This window comes from Crotalus tigris, unplaced genomic scaffold (genome assembly GCF_016545835.1).
Source record: "Crotalus tigris isolate CLP2741 ecotype Arizona unplaced genomic scaffold, ASM1654583v1 scf7180000017611.44802233496:7321179, whole genome shotgun sequence".
Classification (NCBI taxonomy): Eukaryota; Metazoa; Chordata; class Lepidosauria; order Squamata; family Viperidae; genus Crotalus; species Crotalus tigris.
In genome coordinates this window covers 1,132,096-1,151,692 of record NW_024096511.1, presented here as the reverse complement: position 1 = coordinate 1,151,692, position 19,597 = coordinate 1,132,096, and the positions used below count along the sequence as shown (strand labels likewise).

The 19,597-nt window shown below is 39.8% G+C and overlaps 1 protein-coding gene across 3 annotated transcripts in view; it reads right to left on the bottom strand.

Annotated features, from left to right (window-relative positions):
* MAP3K5 (mitogen-activated protein kinase kinase kinase 5) overlaps positions 1–19,597 on the bottom strand; it is a 118,344-nt gene that overhangs the window by 70,739 nt on the left and 28,008 nt on the right. For all 3 annotated transcript variants that reach the window (XM_039323147.1, XM_039323155.1, XM_039323166.1), the window contains one exon: positions 2,962–3,101. In XM_039323147.1, the coding sequence (XP_039179081.1) occupies positions 2,962–3,101 (140 nt within the window). The remainder of the gene's footprint in view (positions 1–2,961; positions 3,102–19,597) is intronic.

Below are 19,597 nucleotides of genomic sequence, written 5' to 3'. Positions count from 1 at the left end.
ATTTATAATGTTATTAATTAATTGATATGCTTTCATGTCTATTCTGAATATTTATACTGATATAAAGCTGAGCTAATAGCATGCCAGCACTGGCACACCAACATCTTTGTCTAATCCAGACCCGTTAATTTTGCACATTCTAATCATTTATAACATCAGGAAAAAAGAAGAACCAATCAAAATGGAAAAGGGGACCTAAATCCTTATCCTACCTGGATTGAATGCTCTCATCCTAACTGTTCAGTGGAATAATGCTCTTTTGTGCCTTTGCTAAAAATAGTACTATTTGTTACTGGAGACCTCATATTCATCAGCTATTATTTATAACAGCATCACAATTGGCTAGAACTGACAGAAACATGATGACATAGTCTCATATGTATCACAATGTTTCTGAATATGAAACATTTCTTCTTGAAATCTTCAGTATGAAGCATATAAGTAAAATTCCAACTACATGCGTCCCACCTAAAATACCTCTGAGGAATCTAAGAAGTAAATAAAAGCACATGTTTGTACATGAAAAGAAAAAGTTAATATCACCATCCTATCTGGCTCAAATCCTACATATACATAGGAATATCATGTAGGACATGATCAGGCTGAACCGGAGGAAGGGGTCAAACGTGCCATCCGTCATGAGTCCCTTCATACCCACAAGAGATCTAAGTCCAGCCCAACCTGAATTCCTTCTATTCTTATCTCCTGCTAATTTCCCTTGGCCGTTAGTAGTTCAGATTCTTGTAGAGAGCTCAAGCTTACAATTAATCTTTATACCCATTTGAACTATCTGGATCTCTTGATTTTCCTGGCACTCAACAGATCTGGGCTACAGATTACAACATTTTAATAGATTTATATTTGTTGCTACTATTATACAGAAAGGAGAATTTTGTCAGGGAGAGATTTAGTTTCAGGTGCAGCAATAAAATGCAATTGCTTATCCAAAGGCTTTTTAATGAATGAGGCATACATTCTACAGAATGTCTCAATTTCCTGATAGAGACGATAACTTTTTGACAAGTATTAACCAGTCTGAAATACACTTAAATTGCATTTGGACACTGAAGGGAACAAACATATCTTTGAAAGAGTGATACCTGAAGCTGGGTTTCATAAATAAAATGTATCTACAACTTAAAGTTGATATGTTATCCTGCTAAAAACATGGGATCCCAATTCCATTTTTTTCCTGGTCAAGAAAGAGAATAAGTGATACGTTTTTTGACTGCCTTGTATAGTCAGAACTTCTAAAGGCCAAGACACAAATAACTGTTTTACCATATGCTATCTGTCATGTAGGTCAATCCAACTGATGCAACCATTAGTACAGATCATCCTCTTTTCTCATATCTTTTGTACATTCAGCTGGTATTAAGCAACAAGAAAGTATTTTTTGTTGTGGTTCTTACTCTATGAAATACCCTCCCTCTCGAGATAAAGCTTGTGTCAACCTTATTACAACTGATAAACAAGCTGAAAGCATGAATCTTCACATTTGATGTCTCAAGATGGTATACTTCCACAAGGCCATAGGTTTACACATTCTGGGCTGTTTCAGTCTTCTTATCTGATCAATCTGATTGCAGTTTAAATGTACGTGACATGCATTTTAGTGTTGCAAACTCTTAGGAACACATGGCAAGATAGGCAATATATAAACAATTTAAATACACAGCTAAGTAATATTAGAATAACATTAAGAATATGCCAGGACTAGAATACAATAAAACTACTGAAAAAGTAAGAGTAATATAATACAATCAACCGATGAATTGTGTTGTGCATTTCTGGGTCTGTCTGAGCTCCAGAGACATGAATATGCATATGCAAGCAGGGGTTGAGAGGTGCAAGACAATAATGTTAGTTGCTAAACACATTCTCAGAAGGTATCGAAAATGTAATAGTATAAAAATCTCTTTAACTATCAGATCATGTAATGATGACCTGATCTACCTGAAAAAGAACTATGTTTTTCTTAGAATTTCCTAAATCAGCATATGCTAAATAGGCATCTAGATATTGTCATAGATATTGTAAACGAAAGCTATCTTAGTGTAACTATAATACTCTAGGTTCTTTCTGTTAGGTGTATCCCCCCCAAAATTTCATGGATTTGTTCTTCTTTATGTGTCTAATTACTAAACTGTTTTGATATGCACCTTTGCACAATATTAGATTCCAAGGAGCAACAAGTAATCAGTCACTATCTTTCCACAACTAATATTTGTAGAGCAGCTATAAAACACTGGCACAATTTGTGAGGCTTGATTAATTTAGATTTTTATTTTTTTTATTTACTGTGGTTATGCAAGCTCAATGTACATGACCCAGGAAGTGGGTTAATTCTAGACTCCAGATACATGTGCTGTGAAATATACTTCATATTTACCTCTTGAATTTTTCATATTAAAATGATTTAGCAATAAGCCACTTAGAAGACTAACCATAGTTAAAAATTTAGCTTCTTAGAAAACAAAAATTAGTAGAAAAAGTCAAGGGATTTTTTTTTAAAGAAAAAAGTCTATTTTAAATATACTTCCTCCCTTTGCTTAATAAAGTCATTATTTTTATAATCCACACCTGGTTGAGACTGAAGAAGAACTTTCTTCGAACTCATAGAAAGAAATAGAAACAGAACCATAGAAATTCCAAGAACAACAGGCTTATGCATGTGGAGGGCTTCAACTTCTGAGATAGTTCTACTTCTAACCTCATTTCCTACATCACCTACATCACTCTTGTTCCAACGTGGGACTTTTCAGATAGGCTGTGTCTGCACAGCACACAAGAACTCTCAGCTGTTTCCAAGCTTCTAGGATATCACGGCAGCAACTGAAAACGAGAACTGCGTAGGTACCAACAGTTCCACACAACATAATGATACATTTCTCTGTATCTTTCTCCAGTCTGTCTTTTTTCTACCCAAGCTCCGCCTTAGTTTTAGAAAGGCATCTGTACCTTCAGTGATTGCAGAGAATCTGTGTTTGTATCGCAGTAGAGAATAATGTTGTTGGCCATACTGAAGCTCTCTCGGACTCCCAGGTGATAGAAGAGGGAGGGCTGACGGAAAGCATCGCTCATTTCCACCACGGCAATATCTGCAAGGAAGATCAAAATATATGCTAATCAAGTACAGCACTCAAAAGAGATCTGATGCTAACCTGTTAATTTCTCTCAGTAATTATTTCAGTTAGCAGATACCCTGAAAAGACTATATCAGTAGTGGCAAACCTATGGCACAAGTGCCAGAGGTGGCACTCAGAGCCCTCTCAATGGGCACTCATGCCGTCGTCCCAGACCCACCTCCCCCCCATGGCCCCCTCACCAGCAGCCCCCGGAGTAGAGTCACCCTCGAGCACAGCCAGCGCGGAGCAGCACAGTCAAGGACATGGCAACTAGGCAGCAGGGACAAGACTCCGCCCTGTTCCCTGTTGCACACAGATGATGCTGCGGGGCGCAGGCAGAGGTCTTGGCCACCATGGCGCTGCTGGGCCACCTGGGCAATCTGCAGTGGGCCGTGGAGGCAGTTAGTGGCCCTGCAGGCGGGCAGGGCCAGGCTGGGGGCGGAGCGGGGGCAGGCGGGGCCAGTTTTTGGGCACTCGGTCTCTAAAAGGTTCGCCATCACTGGACTATATCTTGAAAATATTATTTGAAAAACAACTACGACTACAAACCAGAATCAAATGTAGACTTTTTTTTTACTACACAAAGATAACATTTACTACACAAAGATAACCTTTTTCACTATTTTTCTTCAGCAAGATTGTGCTTCAGGGGGATCCACAGTAGGTGAGCAATTCCCATTTAGAATAAAGAGGCAAAGACTGAAATATCAAGTAAGCAGCCCTCAAATGCAGCTTATGTTGAAGCACACGGACAGAGAAGGACCACCGAAATGCAACATTTCATGCTTGTGAATTCAATGTCTGGAGTGGTCTTTCACTGCAATTGGAAATATGTAGCATTTATAGCTTTCCTTTGATGGCCCCATAAGATTCCTGGCACTTCGCCTCATTTGGCTCTAAAGTTGCATAGCTAAATAATCTTCATACAATGTTTCCACGCGGATATAAAACCAAGTATTTTCAAACCCTTTCCACTGCAACGTGTCTACATTTATTTACAATGGTCAATTCTGGGTCATATTGTAACATACATAGATGGTTGACTAAGAGGAACTGCCTGCACCTTTGAGTATAGGGAAGATTCCCCTCAAGTAAAGACTTAGGATGAGATCAATGGTACGAAGAAACTGGGTTTTTGTGAGAATCTTGTTGGTACTAAGGAAAGTCTTCAAAGGAGCACAAATCAATACTTATAAAGTCTTTTTTAACAAACAGTTGCAAAGGGCTTCACATGAGTTCTCTCCTTGATGATTTGGAATGCTCCAGTGCCACCAAATGAGCTTTTTTAAAAAATCAAGATTATGGACAATTCAAAAATTGTTTCATGGACCTCATTAGCTACCCTTTAGGGGAGCGAATTCAGCCTAGCACTGCAGTTGTTTCTAATGAAATTATACCTGCTGTAAAGAAAATTCCATAGAGCTGATTTAGCAATAACCAAGCCATGATTTTTCCATTTTCTACAAGACTTCTTTCTAAATAAGTGCTCCCAAGGAAATAATCTACTATACCTATAAATTTTATCCAATTCTGTTAAACGTGGTTTCCATTATGGATTAAGGACCACGTCTCATGATGAATACATATTTCTACAAGCCAGTATTCCTTAAACTTTTCAAAATCATGCTATACGCACAACAACAGACTTCTTTCTTTTTAGAAATAAAAAGCGAAATGAATGCTGAAATATTTTCCTTATATTTAAAAATGCTATTATAAATCTTAATGCAGTTATGAATTTGGATGTAACAACATATTTCAACAACATTTGTGTAAAACCTGCTTAGAGATGTCAAGTCAGCATAACAGTCAACATTTTCAATGTGGATTAGAGCGAATACTGAAACCCATTTTGCTCCAAAGTATAATGAAACAAAAGCAGCACATTCTGTATCTTTGAAGATATTTGTGGAATACATTCAAATTCAAATTATTCAGGGAATAGTAAAGTTCAGCATAAATATGATTTAAGTTATATTATAAATTAGGCATTGATGTTCACAGGACAGAGATAGAATATATTATCAGGGAGCATTCACGTTCTTGAAGCGCAAAATAAGAGATTATTTCAAAGGCACACAAATCTCTCTTAAAATAATTTATTAAGCAATATCATTTATAAACTTTAAACCAAGGAATTGCTAAGTCCATTGTTTGTCTTAATATAATACAATATATGATAAAATTATAGTGATAATTATGCATTTTCATAAAGACAAAGAGGCTACATCTCAAGCTACAATCAAAGTTAATCAAAATGAAGCTGATATGCTAAAGATACTTTCACTGAAATTTGTCATGCAAGTCATCCAATAATCAAAGAACTGAGTTTTTAACAACACTCACTAAAGGTTCCATCCAATATGAAACCATAAAAGTTACTCTACTGATCTAACTGTATTATTGTTTAAGCTGCCCAAACATGTTTGGCTTTTATAGGACATTTTTTTAATAATAATGCAATCAAGTAAGTTTCTACTTGTGTTTTATTTGGATTCTATATTGGTCTCATTGGCCATCACTGGATGATGAGACAAGCCAGCTGCTCTTACATACTACTGTCCATATTTATTTTATTCCATGTACTTAAAGGAAGGAAGAGGGCTCACCTTTTGACTGCTTGTGCCCCTCCAGCTAGACCTACCTTATTAGCAGGCATTTGAATCACCCTTTCACCCTTCCTCTTTCCAAATATAATATAGGCTTGTGCCATTGCCCCTCCATTCATGGCACTCAGGATAGCTCCAGTGAAGCCTCCTCCCCCCCTTCAGCTGACCCATGAAACTGCCTGCCATTTTGTTGTGGGGAGGGGAAACAAAGCGCCATGGACCACGAAGAAATCCGCATCCCTGCTCCCCATTCTGACATGTTCCCAAGGACTCCCATACTCCAGGGAGCAACTGCCAGCCAGTCCTACCTTGCCAGGAGGGATTTGAATTGCTCCCTCATTCTTCCTTCAGTGGCCACTGCAGTAAGATATTGCAGATTTGGTGCTCATTTCAAAGCAGCCAATGGCCATTCACTCATTACGCCCTGCTGTCAGTTGATTGGGCACAGGGGCCAGAGGGAGGTTGGAAAGAGGGCGAGTATATGCCCCTCATGCCATGCAACCTATTGGTTTCTGGGAAGTGTAGTTGGAAAGTGTGGTGGCACTGAAGCAGCCACAACTTTGCCAAATTTCAGTCCCACAGAAAGATTTAGTAGCATATAGATTGCAAATGGGTTCTCCATGTCATTATTCTCATTAAAAGATTGATATTACAGCATAGGAAAGAAAAACATATGGCTCCATTTATCCAATGGATTGAAGACCTGATTGTACTTGCCTCTTATGAGTAGACTGCCTTTAGACATAGACTTTGTATAGACCAGGGTCTTCAAACTTGGCCCTTTTATTACTTGTGGACTTCAACTCCCAGAATTCCTTAGCCAGCATGCCTGGCTGAGGAATTCTGGGAGTTGAAGTCCATAAGTCATAAAAGGCCAAGTTTGAAGACCCCAGTATAGACAAATATAATGAAAAATGGAATTAATTTATACAGAAATCAATAGGTTAAAAAAAGACAGTTATATCAATGTATTAGAAATATATGCATACTTGAATAATATCTGCATTTACATGCAGTTTATATAGTACTGTAATTGTTCATTTTATGAGATATTATGGTTATTTGTTTGTTGCATTTCTTTCATGTTTTTATTAAAGCATTTTCATATGTTTTTTTTCCTCTTTGAGAAAGTATGTTTTACCATCACTATTATCTTTCTGTTCTGCTCTTTTTCTTGCTATTATTTAAACTCAATAAAAAAGAAATATATATAAAATTAAATGTTGCATTTTATCTGCTGGGCACTCTTAATTCACAAGGTTAAAAGAGAACAATTATTAACAAAATTAAATAATAGACCTTCACAGGTTTTACTGGCTATTCTGCCTAAGCCACAGGATATTTCTGTAAGTATGTGGGAAAATGTGCATTCCATTTCCGGAAGCTTGTCTATGCAAGCCAATAAGTTAGGCTTTTTTTTTTTAAAGTGAAAACTGTGTTTCTAGAGCTGAGTTAGCCTGTGATTGGGGAGCTATGAATTCCAGCCTCACCCATCAATTAGCTTAAACGAATACTATTCAGGCAAAGGGAGACCAACTTGGGTTCTTTCAGTGGGAAGAGAAGAAAGAGCTACAGGGAGATTTATAATTAAGTGCATTGATAAGAAATCAGAAGGTGGGCAGAGGGCTATGGAATTTTAACAGCCTAAAGTAGGCACACTCACAAAATGGCTACTATGCTTGTTGTTGTTAATTGCAAAGTCGTGTCCGACCCATCGCGACCCCATGGACAACATTCCTCCAGGTCTTCCTGTCCTCTACCATCTTCTGGAGTCCATTTAAGCTCACTCCTACTGCTTCAGTGACTCCATCCAGCCACCTCATTCTCTGTCGTCCCCTTCTTCTATTGCTCTCAATATTTCCAGCATTAGGCTCTTCTCCAGTGAGTCCTTCCTTCTCATTAGGTGGCCAAAGTACTTGAGTTTCAACTTCAGGATCTGGCCTTCTAAAGAGCAGTCAGGGTTGATCTCCTCTAGGACTCACCGGTTTCATCGCCTTGCAGTCCAGGGGACTCGCTGGAGCCTTCTCCAGCACCATAGTTCAAAGGCCTCAATTCTCTGACACGCAGCTACTATGCTAGGCACAGCTAGTTATAAACACTTGTTTCTCTGAAGGTGAATTACCCAGTCCATGACCAAATTTAGTTGGCTTAAAAGGTATTTTTTATAAATGAGATGTTTTAGATCTGTATTTAGCATTGCTTTTGTGACTGCACTGTCCAATTTACAGCACTGAAAAATTCAAAGAATAAACTTGGTCTCCTCCAAATGTTTGGAATGTCAGACCATTTCAGATATCATTTAATGTAGCTAAAACCAAAGGGGCAGCAGACTCTTACAACTTTTGTCAAAATGAGGAAAGCCACATGAATGTCTGTGCCTTTTGAACATTTATACAACATTGCGACATGCACTGAAAAGGAGCAAGACGTGAATCCTGAAATTGCAACATGCCTGTTATTTTGACCCCCCCATTCTCCCTGCAGATGTTAACGCCAAACATTTGAAAGACCAAGGCAGTCTACCCATATGTTACTTTTCTGTAAAACTGACTAAATTCAGCTACCACTTTCATATCCCTGCAACTACTACATAAGTTTAAAAATCATTGTATTATGGATCTCTAGCACGTAAAATAGATCTTTATCGCTCCAGAGAAAGCTTGCATTACTAAGTAGGCATGCCAAGCAGATTTACAATTGTTCTCTTCCCAAAATTAAGGTTGAGAGAAAGAGAGTATAAATAAATATAACTGCAGTGCCTTATTAATATCTGAGCCAGTTTGGTATAGTACTTAAGGCAGCAGGATAGAAACCAGAAAATTATGAATTCTTAGCCTATTGGATATCTTGGGCCAGTCATTCTCTCTGAGCCCCAGGAAGCAGGCAAGAGCAAACTGAGGAAGCTGCAGGGACATGTCCAAACAATTACCAGGAGTTAAAAAAAAAAAAAACACCTAACCTGAAGGCACCAGAAAAAAAAAGTCTTATTCACTTCTTTTGGTTCTCCAACTAATATGTTAATTAATTAAAATATGACTGACATGTGCTGTTTTGTACATTTTTTCTCTTTTGGGATGTACATCATTTATATTTCTACTGTATTATATTGTACTGGCTTGGGTGTTCTCTAAATCTATGTAAAGAAATCAATAAAATCCCTCAATTGTAGCAGACAACAATTCCGACTGCCAATCCTGGATTGTAAAAAGCAAAGATCTGTCACTGTTCTTAGCTTAATATTTATAATTATCTTTACTAAAGGCCTCAACGAAGAATTTTATCAATGCTTCTGGAATAATTGATATCAATTCCCTAAGTATACAGAATCCATACAATGCATACACTCTATCCAAACAAATGAATTCAGGCATTTTCTCAGCTGATTTGTGTTGATATGTATCATTCCTGATGATACAACATGAACTTTGACAGTTCCACTGGGGTAGTCCCCTGCTTACAGAATTTTTCGTTTGTTCTTTCCATTGTGGTTTTTAAGACATGGACAGATTCTCTGTTATTTCTTTTTAAATACAACTGCTTCCCAAACTAAGATGTACTTAGTTTGTATATTACCAGTGTATAAGGAGCAAAACGGAAAAGGCCAGCGCATAGCACAATTCAATATGTGGCTAAAGGAATGGTGTAAAGGGGAAGGCTTTGGATATATTAGTCACGATGTCAGTAGCTGGTCCAATCAAAAGATGTACAAAAGAGATGGTTTGCATCCATCAAAAAAAGGGACTGAGTTACTCGGCTATAAATTCACAGATTTTCTGGAGGGAAATTTAAACTAAACAGCGGGGACAGGGAGTTAATTGATACGGAACAACCCTGTCCCCGGCAATTTAAAAACTATAGGGCTATCAGTGCATGTAGCACAGATGTGTGTGTGGACAAGAATACCAACCTTGCTACCAATCAAAATGAAGCCTCTAATAGCGAGTGCCATATAAAGTGCACTAACCAAATAGGTGGTAAGACAATAGGGGAACTCAGGCACCACACAGGTTATGTAGAAAGGAAACACAGGGCCACCCACAAAGGACTCAAATGTTTATACACCAATGCACAAAGTATGAACAGCAAACAGGGTGAACTAGAAATTCAGGTTAATGAGGGCAGATACGATATTGTTGCCATTACGGAAACATGGTGGGATGAAACTCACACATGGAACACACAGCTAGAGGGATTTAAATTATTTAAAAGAAACAGACCAAATAAAAGAGGAGGTGGAGTTGCTCTCTATATAAGAAATAACTACATCTTCACAGAAATAGAGTACAACAATGATAAAAACTGTCTTGAATGCATTTGGGTCAATATAAAAGGGGGGGGGAATGACATTGCCATAGGTGTATACTACAGACCACCCAACCAAACAGAGGAAATAGATGAACTTTTTGCTAGTCAGCTAACTAAGGTATGTAGGAAGCACATCACAATAGTAATGGGGGACTTTAACTACCCTGACATCAACTGGGAGACAAACTCCGCACCAAGTGGAAGATCAAACAGGTTCCTGGCAAACCTAGCAGACAACTTTGTCTCCCAAAAAGTAGAGAATGGAACTAGGGGATTAGCCATTTTGGATCTAATTCTCACTAACAGAGATGAAATGATAGACGGTGTTGGAGCCATAGGAACCCTGGGAGGAAGTGATCATGCAATATTAGAATTCAACATTATAGAAGCACAACCAATAGAACACAGTCAAACTAGAGTCTTGGACTTCAAGAGAGCTAATTTCAATAAACTTAGAGAGGGCTTGGGAAGGATTCCATGGATGAGAATCCTCAAGGGGAAAACAACTCAAGAAGCTTGGGAAATTTTGAAAAATGAGATAATAAAAGCACAGTCTAGCACAATACCAACAAAGAGGAAAAATAACAGCTCTCAAAAGAAACCAGCATGGCTGCATAAAGAACTCTCTGACAAATTGAAAGATAAAAAGGACAAGTATAGAAAGTGGAAAGAGGGGAACATAACTAAGTCAGAATATCAGCAAATAGCCCGAGCCTGCAAAGATGAAGTGAAGAAAGCCAAGGCTCAAAATGAACTAAGGCTTGCGACCAAAGTCAAAAATAACAAAAAAAGCTTCTTTCAACATGTAAAAAACAAGAAAAAAGTGAAGGAAATGATTGGTCCATTAGTGGGTGGAAGTGGCAAGAAGGTGACAAGCAACAGGGAGAAAGCAGAACTATTTAACTCATTTTTTGCATCTGTCTTTACACAAAGGGAAAAAACAGACCAACCTATCAAAAATAGTGCCACAAAAAACAAAACAGAAACACAAGTTAAGATAGGCAAGAAAATCGTTAGTGAGCACCTGTCCAGCCTAGATGAGTTCAAATCGCCAGGACCAGACGGATTACACCCCAGAGTTCTCAAGGAACTGGCAGATGTGATATCGGAGCCACTGAACTATATTTTTCAAAGATCCTGGAACACAGGGGAACTACCAGAGGACTGGAAAAGAGCTGATGTAGTTCCCATCCTCAAAAAAGGAAAAAAAATGGATCCAGGAAATTACAGACCTATCAGCCTGACCTCAATACCTGGGAAGATCCTGGAAAAGATAATCAAACAACGAATCAACGAACACCTAGAGGCAAACAAAGTCATTACTAAAAGCCAACATGGGTTTGTCAAAAATAGATCATGCCAGACAAATCTTATTGCATTCTTTGACCAAGTGACAAAATTAGTGGATCAGAGGAATGCTGTGGACATAATTTACTTGGACTTCAGTAAGGCATTTGATAAAGTAGATCACAACCTACTACTTGACAAGATAGAAAAATGTGGGGTAGACAGAACCACCACCAGATGGATCCGTAGCTGGCTGACCGGCCGTACTCAGCGAGTGGTCCTCAATGGAACTGCATCTATATGGAGGGAAGTGTGTAGTGGGGTGCCCCAGGGCTCTGTTCTGGGCCCAGTACTCTTCAACATCTTCATCAACGATTTGGATGAAGGGATAGATGGGGAACTCATCAAATTTGCAGACGACACCAAGCTGGCAGGAATAGCCAACACTCCAGAAGACAGGCTTCAGATACAGAAGGATCTGGACAGACTTGAACACTGGGCACTAACTAACAAAATGAAATTCAATGGTGAAAAAAGCAAGGTTCTACATTTAGGCAAGAAAAACCAAATGCACAAGTACAGCATAGGTGGCACCATGCTCAATAGTAGTAACTGTGAGAGGGACCTCGGAGTCCTAGTAGACAATCACTTAAATATGAGCCAGCAGTGTGCTGCAGCTGCCAAAAAGGCCAACACAGTGCTAGGCTGCATTAACAGAGGGATAGAATCAAGATCACGTGAAGTATTAATACCACTCTTCAATGCCTTGGTAAGGCCACACTTGGAATACTGCATCCAGTTTTGGTCACCACGATGTAAAAAAGATGTTGAGACTCTAGAAAGAGTACAGAGAAGAGCAACAAAGATGATTAGGGGACTGGAGGCTAAAACATATAAGGAACGGTTGCTAGAATTGGGTATGTCTAGTTTAACGAAGAGAAGGACAAGGGGGGACATGATAGCAGTATTCCAATATCTCAGGGGCTGCCATAAAGAAGAGGGAATTAAGCTATTTTCCAAAGCACCTGAAGGCAGGACAAGAAGCAACGGGTGGAAACTAATCAAGGAGAGAAGCAACCTAGAACTAAGGAGAAACTTCCTGACAGTGAGAACAATTAATCAGTGGAACAGCTTGCCTCCAGAAGCAGTAAATGCTCCAACACTGGAAGTTTTTAAGAAGAGACTGGACAGCCATTTGTCCGAAATGGTGTAGGGTTTCCTGCCCGAGCAGGGGGTTGGACTAGATGACCTCCAAGGTCCCTTCCAACTTTACTACTATTACTAATTACTTCTGAAATCTCATGGTTGTTTCATCAACGTTTTATTGGGGGTGGGGGAAATACACAATACTGTCATGCATTTATAACTCCTTTGGGGAGAAAGCAGGATATGAATGAACTGGGGGGAAAAAATAAACGAATCCATTTTGTGCTTTCCCAGTTCTCTCTTTTTTTCCCCGCTCACTGGAAAAGGTTCAACTTTTACCAAAGACGAACAAAACTTTCACTAGAACAGATTCCCCTAATGACTCACCTCTGTTACTAATTTCTGGCTCATCCCAACCTCATGGATTGGCATCCTCTTCTCAATCCACTTCAAATCTAACTCTATTTCCTTTCAGTTTCTCTTCTCCAGTTGCAGAAAACAAATGCTTTCAGGAACTAGCTACTGCTGACTGGGTGAAAGCTGAAAGCCAGATGGCAGAAGAGCAGGGAGGACAGGCAAGGCATGTCAGCACAGAAAACTAAAAGCACAGTAGCAATGTGCTGAGAAGCACCGTCCACTCAAGGTATACAAGAGGGAATTTTTTAATGTTTTTGTTGCTTACAAGATATATCGGTTGGTTTAGGCCAGGGGTAGGCAACCTTGGCTCTTTTATGACTCGTGGACTTCAACTCCCAGAATTCCTGAGCCAGCATGGCTGGCTCAGGAATTCTGGGAGTTGAAGTCCACGAGTCATAAAAGAGCCAAGGTTGCCTACCACTGGTTTAGGCCCTGCCATGAAGTTGACAGAATGTGTATATCCTGCAACAAATGCATTTAACCAGTATAATCTTTATCCCTATAATATGCACCTTTTAAAATTTCTAATATGTACTTCAATCACTCTTTCAAGCAGCTTCTTGGACAAATATTTTAAAAATTAAAATATTGCTTCAGTCTTGTAAATGCATTTTCAATGAAATGGGGGGGGGATCCCTTTCTATGGGTTGATAATGGAAGCCAGAAAGGTTTCCTAGCTAAGAAACGCGATCAAATTTGGAAAACTAGTGGCATCGCTTTCACCTCTAGAAGAAAAGGATTTGCATTCTTTTTGATCCCCATCTCCAATTTTCCTTTTTATCTTTATTTCAGTTGCATATATGACAATGATAACAAGGCATTTCTAAATAATGAGACATTTCTAAAAAAAGGTAACATTTCAGAACAACAAGTAGAACAACTAGGGAATTGTAATAAATGAAAAAAGTTTAAAACTTTCCACTTAGCGGGCACCGAAACCTCAGAAGCTGGAAACAGAAAAGAGAGATCACATAAGATAACACTGAAGAAGGAACCTCAGCATAATTTTTGTGCTTGTGATTTACCCAGCTATCTTTAAATATTTGAGGAAACATAGGCTAAAAGTATTTCTACACATTTTGGGAAAAAAGAAAGAAAAGGTGCTCTTACAGAACCAAGCTAGTACAGAGAATGATAAATTCTCCTAGTTATAGAAAAAAGTGAGCTTTGGGATGTGGGTGGGATGGTATAAGAATTGCAAGAGGAATATTCCCTGATTACTTAACACTCAACATATGGGCAGGTTAAGAATACTTCACCTTTTTCAGTGGAACTGTGGGTTTGGCATTCCTGTAAGAAATTCATTTTCTTTGTCTTTCAATGGCCTAGGCCGGGATGGGGTTTATAATCCAATATATGGGGTCCATCATGCTACTTAATTTGGTAACAAAACATCTGCAAGAATATCTCAATATACCTGGTGTGTGTGTGTGTGTGTGTGTGTGTGTGTGTGTGTGTGTATGCGTGTGTGTGTGTGCCTTTAATGTAAACCTGGGTTTGACTTCTTTTTGCTTCTCTCCATTTGTACCCTTCTCCTTGCCTATTTTCTGCTTTGTGTGTTTTCTTTTGCATGTCACCCTCTCTGCTCTCTTGCTTTGATCTTCTTGAGCTTGGCATTTTCGCAAGTCACCCTATTGCAAGTGCCTCCAACCAGAGCAGCTTCTTGGCCTTACTAAACCTGTGTCCTCTTAAGTTTTGAACTAAGTTTTTCCGTCCTTTGCCATGAGTTATGCTTATTTTTTTTAGATAATTATATTTTATTTATTGACATACATGCCTTTCTGTTCCTGTAGATCAGCGGTTCTCAACCTATGGGTCGCGACCCCATTTGGGGTCGATCGACCATTTTACGGGGGTCGCCAAACAATGCGATCCGCCATTTTCCCCCCTCAGGGGCCGCCGCCGTGCATGCCCGCCACGCATGTGCGCCACGCATGTGCGCCGCGCATGCGCGGCACGTTTGTGTGACGGGGTCGCCGTCACACAAACGTTGAGAAACGCTGCTGTAGATGCTCAAGGCAGCTTATAAGCATTTTTTAAAGTTACAGTGTAAAACAACTGTAAAATCAATTCAATTAAAATAACAACTTAAGATTAGTATCATTCAAATATAATTAAAGCAATGATTAAAGGCTTAGTGATCCTGGAAGAGAAGGCCAAAGGCACAGCTTAGGGACAGAGATGTTCCTAACCACTAATTTATTTACAGCATTTGATTCCCCCCCCCCTCACCTTTATTTGGCACAAAGCAATATACACAATGTTCCCTATTCTTCTCCAACAACTACCCTGTGGGGTAGTGTGTGCACTGTTACATCATGTCACAAACCCTGCCTTTTCATGCTGGCATTGCAACATCACATGAGAATGTATAAGCAGTGGAGGAAGTTGCATGACATTGCTATGCAAGTTTTGTCATCTGCTTTCCCCTGCAGATGCATTCCATAACTTTAGAGCTACCCAGGAAAAGACTATCAGATAGCCAGGTTTCTGGCAGCTGGGCTATTTTCAAACTGTCTCTCCTGTGATCTAAGTAACCAGGGAGTTTAATAAGAGAAGAAAAAGCCACTAGGGTTGGGTGAGACTGGTAAAAAATTCAGAACATCTGGAAAGATGCAAGTTGAAATAAGATATCCTACTATTTGAAGAGATGAACCTTGCAGAGCCCAACATGTTTCAGATTTCATGCTACTGAGTTGTCAGTTTTATAACCATCCATTATATACATCATGCAGGAAGTAGACTGAAAGCATCTGGTCATAGGATATTCCAAACAACACTTATACATTGGGAGGACTATATATCTTAAATACTTTTCACAATGGTCATATAGATTACTTTTAAGATCAGTACAGTTCTTAACAGCAATCCTTAAACTCTTATGAAACTACAGGCAAGATCCAATAGGAAAAGGTGGACGACCTCAGTCACATGTATCTTGAAGTTGGAGCTGGATATGCTGAACTCTGCCAGGAAATCCAAGAATTGCACAGTTCTAAAGCCAAACATTTTCCAATTCACAAACCTCCAGGATTTATTAAAAACGTCTTTCCTTACATGGAGGTTCCAAGCATTATTGCAACTGAGTGACAAGATCTTGGATGTGATGCGTTGAATCAGATTTCTTTCAGATATTGTTATAATGTTCTGATCCCAAATAGATTGGTCTCTTAATACAAGGCTTGATTAGGACTGCCACCGCCTATATTTATTTTAGATATGAATTATAAACACAAAACAGAACAATTAGATACAGGAAAGTATTTCTTAAAGGAAAAAAAACCAGATCCACTTTTTTCTAGAACTGAAGTAGTAGCTTAAAGAGCATTTGAAAGGAAACCAGCCTATTTGTCATTGGAGAAGAAAAATGTCAAGAGGAAATTAAACTTTTGTTTAATCAAGTGCAAGACAATAGGAAATAGCGGGACACAGAAAGCTAGGAAGGTAAAGGTAAATGGGAAGTAAATGGAACGTTTAGGATGATCCGAAAAGTGAATTATTTATTATCATAAAACCAAAAAGGGATTGTGGAAAAATGGAAATTGAGAAAATGGAAACAAAAGCAAAAACTGAAAATGTCAAGCCAGTTTATTGTATTGTTTAAAAAAAATACAGAAAAGGGATGAGAATAAAACTGTCAAAAATATCCATATGTTAATTAATAATCCCTAATGATGGATATAGATCAAAATTACTATTACAGAGCTTGACAAAGAACAAGAAAGAGGCAACTAAAATAAAGGTTAGGCCATTCCCCTGAAGTGAAAGACTTTCTGAAATTAAATTCATGAAGTGGCCAGCATCTACAGGCTTGTTGGTGAGCTTCTCAGACGCATCTGACTGATTTCTATCAGTAAGGATGTACACTAACACAAACTTAGTGCAGCCTTCAGGCTAAGCATTCCTAACATTATATAACTGGGGTTTACCCTCAGAAATCAAAGGGATCTATTTTTGTTTTTGATTTGCCCAATTCTTGGACTTCATTCCTAGATTTTATGCCAGCACTCATAAACTACAGACCCCAGTCCTCCAACATCTCAAACTAACTACAAAAAAAGAGGAGGGAGTACGAATTGAACTTCTTTATTATCTGCAAGTATGATAGAATATGACAGTGGTGGCAAACCTATGGCACGCGTGCCAGAGGCGGCACTCGGAGCCCTATCTGTGGGCACGCACACCGTTGCCCCAGCCCCCCTCCCCCATCCCCCCCTCCTCACTAGAAGCCCCCCTGGAGGAGAGTTGCCCCCGGGCACGGCCTGCACAGAGCAGCACAGCCAAGTACATAGCTGGGCAACAGGGACAAGCCTCTGCCCTCACACCCCATAGTGTGCAGATGATGCTGAGAGGTGTGGGCAGAGAGCATGGCTGCCATGGTGCTGCAGGGCTCCCTGGGCGATCTGCTGTGGTGGGCCATGGACATGGTGCGTGGCCTTGTGGGTGGGTGGGGCAGGGGGTGGGCGGGGGCAGAGCAGGCAGGGAGGCATGCAGAGCAGGGGTGGGAGGCGGGTTTAGGGCACTCGGTCTCTAAAAGGTTCACCATCACTGGAATATGACATTTCCTAGAATCAAACAAAACAAGGGGTCATGCCATTGGCATGATTAAACATGGGCTTCCACAATCTTGACAGAAAAAAGTGAGAGAAAAGAGGCAAATATTAATTACAGTCTCCTCTTTTCCTTTTCTCCTCCTTTTTCTTTAACTCACCTTTGCTATCAAAGAGGGTTAAGATTAGTTTGCCCAAACAAAATTCTGAGCAATAAATGGCAGGTGTATTGATCCTTTCATAGATTTTTGTTTTAAAACTGGACCCTCATCCGATTTCTTTGCAATTGTTCACCCCGCCAAAAATCTTTTTTTTAATTATTAAATCAATTTATCTACTTCCCTACCGCCCTGCAAAGAAATGCTACTGAATTACAGAACAGATGAGAAGTAGCCTGCCCTTACTTGTTCAACTTTATTGCAGGGCCCCTTTAACAAATGAATGGAGGAAGACATGTCAAGGCCCCATCCCCAACAGAGATTTTTCTTTTCTTTTTAAAGCCTATTGCTAAATCATTTTACCATCAACGCTACATTTAACTTCAACTGGTGCATATATCAGCAATCAGGGAAACAGCACAGCAGCTATCACTCAAGAAGTTAGATTTAGCCTGGGGCTTCAATTCACAATTCACGTTCTGTACACACCTCAGTATAAAGATGTAAAATGTATATTCTATGCAGGAAACACATTTGTGTAAAATTATTTGAAGAAAAACATTCAGGTATATGTTGCAAGACTAATAATATCCAACTAGTAATTAAGTTAGATTAAATTGTACTTATAAATCCACAGCTGAAAGCGGATGTGACTCATTTGAATTAGATTGTTCACACTTTGCATGAAGGCTGTTCTCTGCAAAATTAGATTAAACAAACACGATAAACAGGTTTGCTTTCATTTTTTTACTGGCAGTTGCAGGTTGTAACAGCAATAATTTAGTCTCTTTCACCTGGTTCTCTGCCCAAAGAGTACATGGAAGACAAGAATCCTAGGAAACTTATTTTTACCTTTATGCCTTTTTAAAAAAAAAAGGTTTACTTCAAATATCAGAATAAATACAAAGTTGGTATTTTTAAATGAACTGATATCTGCTGTTATCAACAAGTGTCCTTGCTTGGATCCCCCTCTAAGACTGCTTTGCAAAAGATTTGTTTTCCCTGCATGAAATCCTAATTCAGTGGTGGTGAACCTGTGGCACGTGTGCCAAAGGCAGCACTCGTAGTTCTCTCTGTGGGCACTCGTGCCGTTGCCCCAGCCCCACCTCTCCCCGCAGCCCCCTCTTCACCAGCAGCCCCCCTGGAAGAGAGTCACCCCTGGACGCAGCCTGCACAGAGCAGCGCAGCCAAGGACATAGCTGGGCAGCAGGGACAAGACTCTGGCCTCACGCCCCGTAGCGTGCAGATTATGCCATGGGGTGTGGGAGAGGGCATGGCTGCCATGGCACTGCAGGGCTGCCTGGACGATTGGCGGGCCATGGAGGCGGTGTGTGGCTGGGTGGGCGGGGCAGGGCGGGGGCGGAGCAGGCAGGGCAGGAGGCGGAGCGGGGGGGGCAGTTTTGGGGCACTCGGTCTCTAAAAGGTTCGCCATTACTGTCCTAATTTCATATATAGAGAGGTAGAGCAGTCTGGTTTCCTATACCCCCCCCCCGCGTGTTTTTGCATTATGCTCCAGAACAGGGGCTCTGAATAGATCAAGGGGTTGACCTCTCCTTGCCCTACTGAGGAGTGAAGAGATGTACTCTAGGAGGAGTGTTCTTGCTTGTACCACGAAGACAGAACAGAAGGTGCTTTAGTAATTCAGCAGGAATACCGAAAGCATATTCCAGTTCTCCCAAATTAGCTCCCTCCTGAGCTATTTGACTTACTCCAGGAGCAACCAATTTAAATGTATCCATAACATTCTTTCTGTGATTTCTTGTAATTTCTTATCTGCTCAAATCCAAATCAAGGGCTGGATTCAACAAGTAGATAAGCTGACTAATATTTTGGTTTTCCCCAGAATTAGTCAGGGTTTCAGATGAAATGATTAGTAAATATTACATTGACAAAACAAAAACCAGTATGAATATGATGTACACTTATTTTCCCATCACTGGTGAGACGTGGGCCGTAAATTTATACGTAGGATGGCTTTCTGTGTATCTCTCCCAAAT